Consider the following 14,315-nt stretch of genomic DNA (forward strand, 5'->3'; position numbering starts at 1 on the left):
TTGATTTTGCCACGGTTCTGCTTCTACCGGAATTAATAACCCATTGCTTTGGTAATCGGGGCGCGTAGGGCTGGTAACCAATCATGATAGTCATCACCAAATGAAGGGACCTCGATATCAGGTTTACTTGGCGGACCGAGTCACCGAAACTATTTGACAGTCGGATGAAGAATCCTCCCGCCCTGTGGCACAGCAGGGATACTCGCGAAATGTGCCACCATGCACTCCCGGCCGGTATGCTGGCCAGTGGCCTAGTCAGTCAAGATGGCTACGCTTGATTGGCAAACGGAGTTCGAATGGTTGGCAAATTTGATGTTCTATTCGACATGCTGACAGCCTAGGCGCTCACATCCCCCTTTGGGGAATGCCTGCCCTGCAGTTTATGTTCGGAATCCAACTTCCTATCTAGGGTGTGGTGTTTCATGAAGAAGCTTGCCAATAAGCACGACGCTGAGAGACCCACCAACAGGCTGAATACTCCATGAAACCCTTTCACATAAGACTCTAGTATCGCATCCTTTGTGGGGCCGCTTTGCATGGCGTGGAGTCTCGCCACAAATGACTCTGCATCAACTGCAATGACGAGAGCATCAGCGACTTTCCTTTCTTCAAGTGCTCTCAGCAGCACATTTTGGAATGTTGTGCCGCCCAAGGCAACTCCCAAACACATGCCGAGTGTCCGCATAAACATGAACATGGTGACTGCATACGCGACATCAACTGTCTTGGCCATGGTCTGCGTAGCCACGTTGAGCGCGCTGAGCAAAAGTCCCTGGCCGATGCTGGAAACAAGCAAGATGAAGACAGTTGCTGCCACTGAACGGTCTCGGTCCAAGAGGAATAACAGACCATTCCCCAATGTTGTCACTGCCAGCCCACCCCAAACAGCCCATAAAAATGACCCGAACCGTGTAATCATCAGGCCTGTGACGATGCTGGCGGGGAAAAGAACCAGGTTTACCGCCACCATGATGACAGCCACTATTGTCGGGTTTATGGCCTTGATGGACTGGTAATAGAACATGATGTAAAACAGGTGCGAGAAGAGCTTTGACGTTATTAGTGTGGGGCCCTCAAATAGGGGTTCAGGGGTGGGTGACGCACCAGAAATCCATGAACTGTGGTGCAGATGTAAACAAGCACCGCAGACAGGCTGTTAAAGACTGAGACCCTCAAAAATGGGAAAGCAGGGACGCGTTTCTCATAAACCACCGTTAGCAACAGGCCAACCGCACCCACGATGATTGGCACAAGTGTTTGATAAGAGTTCCACGGAAATTGGATTCCTGCCCAAGTGAGCCCGACCAAGAAGCTTGAGATGCTGGCGATGAATAAAACACCACCAGCCCAGTCAACAGCGGCAAGGTTCTCCGCAAAAGTTCTCTTCTTCTCTGGCCTGAGATTGACTGTGAGAGGAACAATCAAGAGCCCAAGACAGCAGATGGGAAAGTTGATGTAAAAGAGCCACTGGTTTTGTTGTCAGCATTGCTGCCTCGTGAAAATGATCGATTAAAACATACCCTCCATGTTGTGTGCTCAGTAATCACACCGCCAAGGACGGGACCACAGATGGCGCCTAAGCCCCAGGCCAACAAGGTGAAGTTGCCGTATTTTGGTCTCTGCCTGAGAGGCACAATATCCGACACGATGATGTAGGACATTGTCTGGATGCCCCCGGCCCCAACACCTTGCAAGGTTCGGCCGGCCAGCAGCTGGGTCATGGTGTGGGATGTGCAACATACTACTGTCCCCACGGTAAAGAAAAGAAGCGACACCATGAGCAGCTCACGGCGACCAAAGATGTCAGACACGGCGCCAATGCAGGGAACAAGTGCTGCGTTGGCCAGCAGAAAAGATGTGCCTGTCCAAAAGGTTGCTGCAGACGTTCCGCCGAGTTCATGGGCGAGTGTCTGGCCTGCCGTGTCAGTGCCACTGCCATTTTTGGTCAGGAGAGAGGACAAACAGGCAGTGCTGGAATCAGAATCATCACATCAACCTGACGGACAGTCAGCAAATACGCAGGGAGATGGCTGCTATGTGCTCACAGCAATGATGAAAGAGATAATGGACAGTGTCAACAGAATCATCCACTCCTGTCTCCCGGCCTTCCATGCGTTTAACTCTCCCCCCGCCTGTTCGCTGCGTTCGACGCTAATCTGTTGGTCCGTTACGAGATGAGCTGGAGGTTGGCTGGCATCGTGGGGTGATTGCTGTGCCATTTTCGTTGCGATCGCTTAGAAACAAAAATCAGTATCGAATCAGACAAGAGGCAGAAGGACACCCACCATCACCAGCAAAAGGGTGGTTGTCCTTGGCCTTGAAGTTATGTAGGACTGGGGCTGCTTTCTTGCTCGAAGATGCCTCGGCTTGGGTGAAGCTGCCATGATGACCAACAGTTTACAGTTTACAGCATCTGCCAGATAAGGAAGGTTAACTCGGCAAAATAAATGAAAACACGGCGCAAGATACCTGTTGGCGAGTTTTGCCCCATCAGAGCATGCGTGGAACTCCCTACCTCCATTCGGTGTCTCTGGAACACACGCGCGTGCAATGCAACTCGTGTGTGACTGTCCCGGAGAAGGCGCAAGGCGGTGGCTAGGAACCCATTGTGTTCGTTATCGGCCTGCGAAAGAGGTGATGTGGTGTGCCTGCTCGAGTGTGGGTGGGCAAATAATCTATTACGCCACGCTAAGCCGTGCTTGCTAATGGACCATGAGACACTGGGATGCGGCACAGAATACCTGACACAGTGCCGCATTTACTGTACTGAATGTCTCTCCCGCCGTGTCCTCGCCCGCCCGGGTTGCCAAGCAACCCCTCAGCCGACCCGACGAGAACCACGGCTGGAGTTGAAGAGATTGGAACACCGGACATATTAGCCCAGAGGCAAACCAGTACAGACGCTAGATCGCTCGACAAGCTGCTTTTATCTTGAGCGCTCAATAGTCAACCCTTTGGCGACGAGACATCGACATGGCCACGCACAATGTTGCTGTCGCCCTTGACAAACGGGAGTCTATCCCTGGTCCGTCACCGCTCCCACTGTTGGGGAATATTCGAGACATCGATGTCAAAAACACTGTTAGAAGTCTTAATGAGCTCGCTGACTCTTATGGTACGCCGAACTGCTTTTACAATAATGTTTCCCACTGTAGCTGAACCAAACACAGGACCAATCTACCGCTTGAAACTCGGGGTCGCCAATGTCATAATCATTTCCAGCTATGGACTGATCAATGAAGTCTTGTCCCGGAAGGAGTTCATCAAGTATCCCGTTGGGACCGTGATGCGCATGAGAGACGTTATTCATGACAGCCTCATCACTGCCTTCCACCATGAGGAAAACTGGGCGATTGCACATCGCACCTTGGTTCCTGCTTTTGGACCCTTGGCCATCAAACAAATGTTTGGCGGTAAGTTCGGCCGCTGGTTCTCCAGACTCTGCGTGCCATGACTAAAACAATTGTGACAGAGATGCATGATATTGGCTCTCAGCTCGTGCAGAAGTGGATTCATTCGGGGCCCACCACTGCTATCGACGTCGCGGCAGATTTGCAAAGTCTTGCGTTGGACACACTTGCGCTGTAGGTCTCTTCTCAGGTCTATTACCCAGGGCTGTTTGCGTGCTAAAAAACTGGGTCGAGATGTGCGATGGACACACGATTCAACTCTTTGTCTCGAGATGCGGATGAGCCGCACAAGCTCGTCAATGCCTTGAACGGCATATTTTCCGAAGTCACAGTGCGGGCTGCCAGACCAGCGTGGTTTACCAAGCTGCAGTGGTCTGCAAATCGCAAGTTCGACGAGAATAACGCTTTTCTCCGCAAACTCGCCCACGAGGTGATCAGTCACCGCAGAGCAAACCCATCCCAGAAGAAGGATTTGTTGAATGCCCTGGTGAACGGCAAAGACCCGGCCACAGGTAATTCCTTGACAGATGATTGCATCATAAACAACATGATGGCGTTTCTGATTGCTGGTATGTTTTGTTCCCGTCACTTATGTGTTTTCAGCTTTTATTGATGCTGTCGTGTTGTAGGATCAGAGACAACTGGCAATTTGCTTGCGTTTCTGCTTTACTACCTCCTGGCAAACCCAAGGGCATACGCAACGCTACGAGAGGAGATCGATAGGGTGGTGGGGAGTGACCCTTTGGCCCCCGAGCATCTGAACAAGTTGCCGTACACCAAGGCTTGCCTGAGAGAAGCACTTCGGCTGCAACCTACGGTTCCCGTTCTAGCTGTCAAGCCAGTGGATGTAGATGGCCCGATCGTACTGGGACACAAGTGGGAGCTCGACGGACCGCAGACCATTCTTATTTTGCTTCACCATCTTCATCGAGATGCTTCTGTTTGGGGTGAGAATGCCAAAGACTTTAACCCTCAAAGAATGTTGGACAAGAACTTTGCGAAATTACCGCCCAACGCATGGAAGGTTTGTCTACCCCTGACGCTCTTGCTCTTCAGTATTATCTAACATCGCCGATTTGCTTAGCCATTCGGAAATGGGCAACGATCCTGTATTGGGAATGAATTCGCCTTCCAAGAAGCCACCATTGCCGTTGCACTTCTCTTTCAGAAATTCGACTTCTCATTCGCGGACCCGGATTACAAACTCACCATCAAACAAGCGGCAAGTATCAAGCCAGCAAACCTCTTTGTACACGCCAAACCAAGACCTGGAGTCGATGCTTTGTCGACTAACCAGGGCGTTGTGCACGAGGACACCATCGGGAAACCCGCTCCAGCCACAGAGAACGTATTTTCAGGCGTCAATGACCTAAAACCGATTATTGTCTACTACGGCTCCAACATGGGAACATCAATGGAGCTTGCCAATAACCTGGCAAAGTCAGCTATTCAGCGAGGTTTCCAGTGCACAGCAGCGGCTCTTGATGAAGCCACCGGGAGTCTCAGGCCGGGAGTTTTGTCTGTATTCATCAGCTCGTCTTATGACGGACAGCCCACAAACAACGGGGCCAAGTTCATTGACTGGATCTCAGCATTGAGTCCAAACTCCTTGACGGGGGTTGAATTCGTGGTTTTTGGGTGTGGCAACCGTACGTTTTTCGTTTTACTGTTTTCCATCATACGGGCTAACCTAGAGGGAACAGGGGAATGGAGGGACACCTTTCAGCGTATCCCAAATCTTATCTTTGATCTCTTGGAGAAACACGGTGCGATATCCATCGCGGCAAAGGGAAGTGCAGATGCTGCCGAGGGCGATGTGCTCGCCCAGTTTGTGACGTGGCAGGCCAGTGACTTTTGGCCGTGTGTTGCGAACCTCCACGGCGTCGCTCCTGGAACCACAGATGAAGCATTGCGTGTTGCGGTTGTGCATCACAAACCTACTTTTCAGCCTATTCAGACGGGTGTTAGCGCCATTGTGAAGAAGGTCTATCGGCTTACTGATGATCGAGTTCGACCGAAATACCATCTTGAACTTGAGCTTCCGGAGGGGCACAACTACGAGGTCGGCGGCTATCTCGAGATACTGCCGCGCAACCCCCTGGAGCTTGTCAAACGAGCGCTCAGAGCCTTGGGGCTCAAAGAGGACGATGTACTTGAACTACACAGCTCGGCTTCAACCCCGCTACCTACTGGTGTGCCACTCCTGGCAAAAGACCTCCTTTCTCACCATTTGGATCTGAACCAGCCAGCCACTGTCAAGGTATGTTTTTGTTCATGACATCGGCAGCTTGTTTGCTAACGAAAATAGCAACTGGAGCTTCTCAGGGATCACTGCGAAGTGGCAGAGGACAAGCAGGCCCTGGACTCGATCCTCGAAGAAGGCAACAGAACCACTGTCTTGACTCGTCGTCCGTCTGTCCTTCAGATTCTAGAGGCTGTCAAGATTGGCAACCTTCCCATGTCCGCCCTAATAGGCCTCCTCCCACCACTCAAACCCAGACCTTACTCTATTTCATCCTCGCCATTATCATCGCCGTCAAGATGTACTTTGACTTGGTCCGTCTTGCAACACCCAGGTCTATCCCATCCTCGGTTTAGCCAAATCACCACTTACGGCCTCGCTTCCAACTTCCTGTCTGCGCTCAAAGACGGGGATACGTTGTCCGTTACAGTGAAACCCAGTCATGCCGCATTTCGGCCCGTTTTTTATGGACCTGGAGCGACACCCGTGATCATGGTTTGTGCTGGTGCGGGCCTTGCTCCTTTCAGGGGATTCTTGCAACACAGATTTGAGCTGTTAAGGCAGGGTTCAGTGCTTGAGACCAAAATGCCACCTGCCATGCTCTTTGTTGGCTGTCGGTCCCCTGCTGACAAAATCTACGCGGATACCTTGAGAGAGTGGGCTTTGGCTGCGAGAGTCGACATTTTCTACGCTTTCTCCCAAAACACGGAGAATACAGAGAGTGCAGGGTGCAAGTATGCTCAGGATAGACTTTGGCTGGAGCGAGTTCGGGTGATGGACCTGTGGGAACAGGGAGCAAGAATGTATGTTTGTGGCAGCAGGCTTGTGAACGAGGGTGTGAAGGACGTACTCAAGAGGATGTATGTTGAGGGTGTGCAGAAGCAGAACGGCCAAGATCTTACGGAGGCGCAGGTTGAAGAGTGGTGGGCGAGTACAAGAAGGGACAGGTATGCGGTTGATGTATTCTAGGCTGGGTGTGAACATAGAATCTTTGTGCTTATATTCACCCAAGTAAGCAGAGTAGGCACGCGTCAAGCGAGATTCGCCAGGTAGAGTTACACAATATTGCTTAATAGGTAACGTTAGGTATCATTTAGTGCTCTTTGGGGAGACTTTTGCCATGGCTTTCAGTCACTTCCAACTGGATATCCTCCGCTGTCATACCTTGTGTACTTGCGTTGATAGCCCAAGCCTGTCCCGGACAACATCAAAGGACAATAGAAGTTTGAGCTGGGTCAAAGTCCTGGAGTCCACAAGTCAGCTGAGACTGTCATATTCTCCTTGAATCATGTTACCATGGAGTTTCATCAATCGATACCTAGGTAGTTCAGTTTTGCCCCTTTGAGCCGCTCTTAGATCACGAATCAATTCAAGGTGCCTCACACAGTGCGCCTGTTCCGCTCAATTTGGTGTGGGTTGTAATGGCGTCTGATAAGTGCCTAGGTTGGGTGCCACGGAATAATCACCCACAAGCAACGCACAAGGTAGATCGTACCACGCGTTCCGCCTATAAAGATGCCAAGGGGGGCAGAGAACAGATTCCGTGGTTGTAGGCCCCAATTACCTAGCCCTGTGTGCCCTCTTGGCGCACGGATCACGTCGGTTCGCGAATCATAGACATTTGTGATATTACCTGGAACCAACGCTGTTCGCATTCAATAAATTTATGCTGTGCCACAGTGCGACCCGAGAAGGATTCTCAGAGTACGGCACCAGCAAGTCCTGCTCAGGTTGGGCCATGTTACGGGATTGGTCGGGCATGTAGTCGTCATCAGTTTTCCGAAAACATTCTTCTCGTTCATGTTGTGACAACCTCAACTGCAACGAACTTCTGTTGTTTTAACCGCCCCCTGTGCCGCAAAATGCCGCCATCAATGCAACAGTAAATGGGGCCCGTCGAAGGACCCTCCTTGTGCCGCTGGAAGCTGGATTAGAGGGACGTGGCAGTGTGTTTTTTTACGCTTCGAGAAGGCACAGCTGGATTTTCTTGTACATTTGCGGCATCGAAGAAGGAGCAAAGACTTGGCAGGAGCAGAGTGCAGACAGACTTGAGAGTGTGTCTCTTGCCGGCTTTCTTACATATGGAAGGTAAAGAAACGGTTGATATCAGGAGTGCGTGAGGCCCAGGTTGGGATTACTCTTCTGCCCACTTTGAAGCAGTCACCAGCAATCGTGATGGAATCTCCGAACGGAGAGCAATCCCCTTTGGCAGCGGCTATTGCTGCTCTGCCATCTTGTGCTGTAGGCAGAGGCCCTTCCCTTCTTCCTTTGAGCCAATCGTCAAGACACTGACTTGCAGCTAGTTGGCCTGCATCCAAGCAGCCATGGCGAACTCGACATGTTCACCGCTCGATAATGCCTGCCGGTGTACCAATGCAGCTTACAACGCTCAAGTTAGCCAATGTGTGCTTGGAAGCTGCACAATCAGGGAAGGGCTCAGTGAGACTTTTGTGCGCACAGTTTGTCATGACATGAGATTCTGACAATAGAACAGCAACCCGAAATATTACGGCCGGTATCTGCGGCGTTGAGCCCTATGTCGACCATTCCGCCAAAGGAATCTTCATCGCCTTCACTGCCTTGACCACAATCTTTGTCGGCCTTCGGTTTCTTGCGAGACAGGCGAGAAATGTTCATGTCTGGTGGGATGACGTTATGAGCTTCGTGGGAGTCGTAAGTGTTGGGTTAATAATGTGCGGAAGTATGCGCTGACATGTAGCAAACAGGCTTCCGTGATTGCTCTTCTCGGAATCATGATGAACTGTGAGTCTGGATTTCTCACCTCACTTCATTGTATTTTACTGACTCTTTCTCACGAAAAGTATATGAAATCGGCATGGGGTCCGATATGTGGTCCATTAAACATGAAAACATCACACGAATCTTCTTGTTGATGTGGGTGGCCATGTTTCTCTATGGTGTGGCCAGGACAGTTTCCAGAGTGTCCATTATGCTGTTTTATTTTCGCATCTTTGAGAACACCCCTGGCCGCCGTCTCAGGATTGCAGTTCTGGTTCTGGATGTTCTCAGCTGCTCTGCTCTGATCCTGCTGGTCCTCTTTCCGTGCCGCCCCATCAGTCACTTTTGGGACCGCTGGGATGGCGAGCACGAAGGGACCTGTCTTGACTTTTACGGCGAGGCAGTTGGCATCGGTATTAAGGACATCATAGTCGATGTCATCATCATTACACTTCCTCTGCCTTGGATTTCCAAGTTGAACTTGAATCGCAAGAAGAAGATCATGAGTTGCATCTTGTTTTCTGTAGGACTTTGGTAAGCCAGCTTATGTCAAGTCTTGTACGAGTCTATGCTAATTATTCCCAGCGTTATTATTGTCAGTGCCGGCCGAATTGCTGTCGTGGACAAATTTGTTCACTCAACGAATCCCACTGGTAAGTCGCTGCATGATGACCCCTGAAATTGTTTGCAATCTAACATGTCATTCCAAAGTTGATATGATGGATCTTGCAATCCTCTCTGTCGTTGAACTCTCACTCGGTATCATCTGTGCTTGTCTCCCGAGTGTAAAGCCACTGCTCAACTCTCAATACGTTCCGTTCCTAAAGTCCACCAGGGCTACCAAGGACTCCGCAACGCCAAAATACTACCCGGAGTTCAGGAGTGGAAATTCAGGGCAATCTGGTGGCACTAGCCAAAAGAAGATACGCGTCACGTACTCAACGGCTGCGACTGATAGCAACAACGCAGATAGAGACGAGAGTCCCTTGGTGATGCATCCGCATGGTCCGTATGTCCAACTTGAGAATATGGAATCCAGAGTGGGAACACCAAGGACAATGAATGATGGGAGACACCATCAAGACCTGGGCGTGATGCCGCCGAGGGGAGCTTATATGGCGTGATCGGTGTGAGGGTTAAGGCTGTACTACTAGCTTCTTTTTGTATTACAGAGCTATCGTGAAATTGTGAAAATGGTCATTTTGTCTCTTGTATGTCTGACCATCACATGGACTGAGTACCTACCTTACTCTTCAGGACCGTGTTCGAATGCAAGAATGCCACATGTCTGTTGTCAGATAAGTACGAAACCTTGGGCACTCTCACCCGGTGCCAGCTCGGTACGCAATTCAGCGCTGCGCAGCTGCTGCGCCGCTTCTGAGTGTATAAGAGAGCCCGTTCCCAGCTCCTAAATATCTGCAACCCTCAACCCCCTTGCTCCTCACTCCATATCATGTTGTCGCAACCAAACCCCAAGGTGTTCAAGATCCTTTGTCTTCATGGCATTGGAACTAACTGTGAGGTATGCTTTTTATATCGTCATTGTGTTGTTGATGCCATGTCGCCCCAAGACTAACAACCTGGAATCATTCAGATATTGAAGCTCCAGACAGGTAATTGAGGCCCCATGTTTCTGCAACACCCGCGCTGACTGATTCATGGCATAGCTTCCCTCCGCCAACATTTACCGTCAGGATGCACATATGACTGGTATCCAGGACTCCATCCTAGCCCGCCTGCGCCTGGTATCAGAGAGGCGTTCGGAACCAGTCATCAGTGTTTCTCCTACTTTGATGGCTCAGCAAAAGGGGGTATGGAGGCAGTGGATAAACTGGCTGATCATCTCCTCACCCATGGCCCCTATGATGCCATTCTTGCTTTCTCGATGGGTGGCGCGTTGGCCGCAACCCTCTTGCTCCGACCAGACCAGCAAGACCCTCAAGTCCGAGAAGCTAAGAGCAAGATTAAGAGTGTCGTTTTTCTTTCCAGTATCATGCCATCGGGCTGGGATGAATTGGAAAGCGGGAGAGTTACCTTTTTGAAGGCGAACAGGGTATCCGAGGAAAACAAGATTGCAATCCCTACTGTCCACGCTTGGAGCAACAAGGACGTGCATTACCCTGGGATGGCGAAGCAGGTTATGAATATGTGTAAACAGGAGACCAGGGTGGAGGTGAAACATGGTGCTGGTCACGGAATTCCCAGTGTCCAGGGGGAAGCGTCCGAGCTAGCAATGGTCATAACGCACATGCTAGAGAGACTTTGAGAGGGTGTAGAAACAATTACTGGGAACAGCATAGCATACCAATATGAAGCCGTGGGGCTGAGGTTGAGAGACGTTGTGGATCATCAAACATCGAGTTCACAAGTTGCCAAGAAGACTACGCGAAACTAAGTACAGGAAAGGCGAAAGGAGAGTGCGGGTGAGCATAAGCTCCTGTATATACAATGAGCCGGAATCAAAGGTTGGCGAGCATGGGCCCAAACGCTCTGCCAACACACTTAGGTAGCTGGCATGTGACTCAGGGGTTCAGTGGCTTCGAGATGTCGCGGCGATGAGCCTTTTGTGTCTTAATTATGATGTTTAGCTACCGGCTTCCTATTATTTTTCCTGTTATATCCGTGTTATTTCATCGAACTATCTTTTTATCTTTTACCCCTCACGAGAGACCGCCTTATACGGTGCCAGTGCCACTATTGCATGCAAGCTTCAACCAATGAGCGGGCAAGCAGTCTGTGATGCCTGTGCGCTTGGTCTGTTGGGTCGCAACATGGTCGGCCTCCAGCTTTGGCTTTATACAAACATCACCTGCATTTCAAAAGGTGCGACCCAAGGTGGGCCAAAGCTCAAAAGCATTTCACGACAAACACGGCCAGAATGGGGCTCAGAAAGCTGTTTCGGTTTGGGCAAAAGAAGAGCGGCGCCTGTGATCCTTCGGGAAGTGTTGGCGAATCGTGGGATGCGACCGCTCCGTTTCTTCCTCCGATTCACGGGGGCCCCAAGGATATCATCAGGACACCATACCCCCAGGAGCCAAGCCCACCAGCAGAAACATCTGGTCAGGCACAGAGTTCGATATCCCTTCAGTTGTGGAGACAGGCCTACAAAAGCATCAGAGGGAAGAACAGGGAGCTAGTGGAGGCTTATGAAGGGGTTCTGAACGAGCAAGCACTGCTTCAAGGACTTTCGGGAACGACAAATGAACAAGCTCGCTTTGGTCTGCTTCTCTCCTCCGCACAGGGTGGTCAATGAGATGAGATGAGATGAGATGGCCCTCATCTCATCCCATCCCGCGGATCAGGCCTTCGGCTTATCCCACGGCCCTCAGGATTTATCTCATCTCACCGGCTCATGAGATCTCCGGTAGTTTTTCCGGCCCGATAACCCTCACTTACAACCACCCACAACCCTCACTCACAACCACCCACTACCACCCACAACCACCCACAACCACCCACAACTACCCACAACTACCCACAACCCTCACCCAGGCCATACCCTCACCACTTTTCTGGGGGTTAAAAGGGCCTTAAAATATATACCCTCCGTGAGATGAGATATGAGACGAGACGGGGCTTTAATTTGACTTATCCCACGCAAAAATAAGGCCGTTTTATCTCATCCCACGGTCCTATCTCACAAGATGAGATGAGACGGTCTCATCTCATTGACCACCCTGCCTCCGCACAGAGATGCATTACGAAAGCTATGAAGCATGAGGAGGCAAAGACGGCGGTGATCGATGCTATCACATTCCTGAAGGCTATAAACGGAGTGGTGGGTCCGGTAGCGCATGCCTTCCCACCTGCAGCAATGGCATGGGCTGGAATCTGCGCTGTGTTCCCGGTACGTCGCCAAACATCCAATGCCAGACGGCAGTTGCTAACGCTGAGGTGCAGATTCTCGTTCAGCCAGTCATCGCGGACGCGAAGATGGTGGAGGGCTTGAACTACATCATCTCTCGGATGGAGTGGTACATGGAACTATCCGAGGTAATCTTCGAAGACGACTGGGAGCATAACGTGGGGCTCTCTCAGCTTCAGAAAACGCTCCAAGGCTCCATCGCGGAGATTTATGCCGCCTTAATGGAATATGAGATGATGAGCGTAGCCTACTATTTCAGAGATAGTCCATTCACCCGAACCCTGACAACATTACTTAGCTTCAATAACTGGGAGGAACGCACGGAAACCATCAAACAGCTAGAAGGCGACTTTTATCGTTCCAACTTACAATACGACAACCGAGAAATCGTTCAACAGCTTCGTAGCCAGCGGCGCGATCAACTAGAACGCAATAAGGCAGAGCGGAGAAAAAGATAGAGCAAGATTACAGGCCGTTTTTGTCACGGCGGTTGCACCGTGACCGTCGTTGATCCAGTGATGGAGCTTGGCCCGTGCTCTGCACGTGCCAATGCGACTTGAATGACTTCGCATCTCGCTGCCGCGAGACCTGTTTGTAGCTCTTTGAGCTACGTCTTGACAATAGAGCCTGCCCGTACCCGACGGAATAGAGCCCAGACTGTAGCATAGCCGAATATTACTGTCATTATTCTGTCCACCTGTCCTGCCCGTGACAGTTTTAAAATAACGAGCTATAAAGAGTGGATACTGCTCAACCGAGAGCATATTCCCGGCACATACAAATGGTTTCAAAGATATAAGAAGTTTAAACAGTGGCTGAAAGAACTACGGGGGCTATTACTCATGTCGGTTAACCCGGGATATAGGAAGTCTGTTTTATCTCGGTATTATATTAAGAATATTCTCCTGGCCTAGTATCCTAAGGCGATAGTTGTCACGAATATAATGTAGACACCCGAAAGGAACAACCAATAGGAAAGAGGAGGCACGGCAGCCAATCAAGAGAAAGGAGGATGGACCAGTAAGAGGTGGATCATCCGGGACATGAAGGAATCATGAGCGATTCCCAGGAATCACTCATGATCCTTAGGAGTCGGTCATGATCCGGGGAGAAACAGAATGATCTAGGCTTGGCATTAGGTCTATATATACGGAGGAACTAGATAGCTTGCAGATAGTTCCGCAGTATGCAATTCACAATTGTATTCACGGTATCTTGTGTTGAGACATCTTGTTGTACACTGTTTAGCTGCACCGAACCAATTGTCAGAAGTTACCTTCAACCAGTATCCCTTTCAGAGGTTCTGTACAGGGGTTCGTCACAACAGAGGTTCGTCACATATAGGTAAAATTAACGTTGTTTTAAAATAAAATCAAACTGAAAAAAATTAGATAATCGATAGTTATAATTTAAGTAATAATTAATAAAAATAAGCTTAAATCTTTTATTATTAAATTGAAATACGAAAAGTGTCTAAGGTAATTTAATTAGGTATAGAAAGAGGCTTTCTAGGTATAAGGTAACGGTGAAAAATAATATCGGGACGATACGAGATTAGCAGGTAAAAGTATTAACGGTCGGTTAATTATCGAGGGTCGAATATATTTAAAAGGTTAGCGTATAGATATTTTATAACTTTAAAACCCCACCCCCTATTATTTAAGGAAAGTGCCTTTTGCCTACGGGGATTAAGTCTTTACAAGTAGATAATAGTAGTTATAATATAAAGTAAGCTAAATATAAGTGAAAAAGCTTAAATCCCTATTAAATTAAATTAAATTAGGCTTAAATAAGAAGTTAGACCTTTGCGTATATGAGGGACCCTCCTTTAATTGTAAGTTTACTGGTTAATTAAAACCCTGGGTTTTAAAGGCTTAGGTTAAATGGTTTAGTTAGGTTTAATGCTTTAGTTAGTGTAAATTATAGTAAAATAAAGAACGATTGGCTGCAGTTAACCGTTATTTTACAGGGGGTACCCCAGTAATGTACTTACGGTAGAGGAATGTGAGAATAATTACGAGGAGCTCTTTGCGACGCTACTCAAGAAGGGATTGCAGCA

At 49.5% G+C, this 14,315-nt stretch overlaps 3 protein-coding genes across 3 annotated transcripts; 2 read left to right on the forward strand and 1 right to left on the reverse strand.

Moving 5' to 3' along the window:
• Window positions 1-337: 337 nt before the first annotated feature.
• On the reverse strand, window positions 338-1,919 carry PODANS_5_370 (uncharacterized protein; the record flags this gene model as incomplete). The annotated part of the gene is made up of 3 exons (XM_001904274.1): window positions 338-1,048; window positions 1,105-1,467; window positions 1,521-1,919. Coding segments are annotated over 3 exons (1,473 nt in total), but the record flags the coding sequence as incomplete, so codon positions are not given.
• Window positions 1,920-2,973: 1,054 nt separating this feature from the next.
• On the forward strand, window positions 2,974-6,621 carry PODANS_5_360 (uncharacterized protein; the record flags this gene model as incomplete). The annotated part of the gene is made up of 7 exons (XM_001904275.1): window positions 2,974-3,115; window positions 3,171-3,413; window positions 3,473-3,584; window positions 3,645-3,979; window positions 4,040-4,434; window positions 4,495-5,670; window positions 5,728-6,621. 7 exons carry the CDS (start codon window positions 2,974-2,976, stop codon window positions 6,619-6,621), a joined length of 3,297 nt encoding a protein of 1,098 aa, XP_001904310.1.
• Window positions 6,622-8,488: 1,867 nt separating this feature from the next.
• Window positions 8,489-9,515, forward strand: PODANS_5_350 (uncharacterized protein; the record flags this gene model as incomplete). Its single annotated transcript, XM_001904276.1, has 2 exons — window positions 8,489-8,924; window positions 8,992-9,515. The coding sequence occupies 2 exons, from the start codon at window positions 8,489-8,491 to the stop codon at window positions 9,513-9,515; spliced, it is 960 nt and encodes a 319-aa protein (XP_001904311.1).
• Between the last annotated feature and the right edge of the window lie 4,800 nt (window positions 9,516-14,315).

Source organism: Podospora anserina, chromosome 5 (assembly GCF_000226545.1).
Source record: "Podospora anserina S mat+ genomic DNA chromosome 5, supercontig 1".
In the NCBI taxonomy this organism is placed as follows: domain Eukaryota; kingdom Fungi; phylum Ascomycota; class Sordariomycetes; order Sordariales; family Podosporaceae; genus Podospora; species Podospora anserina.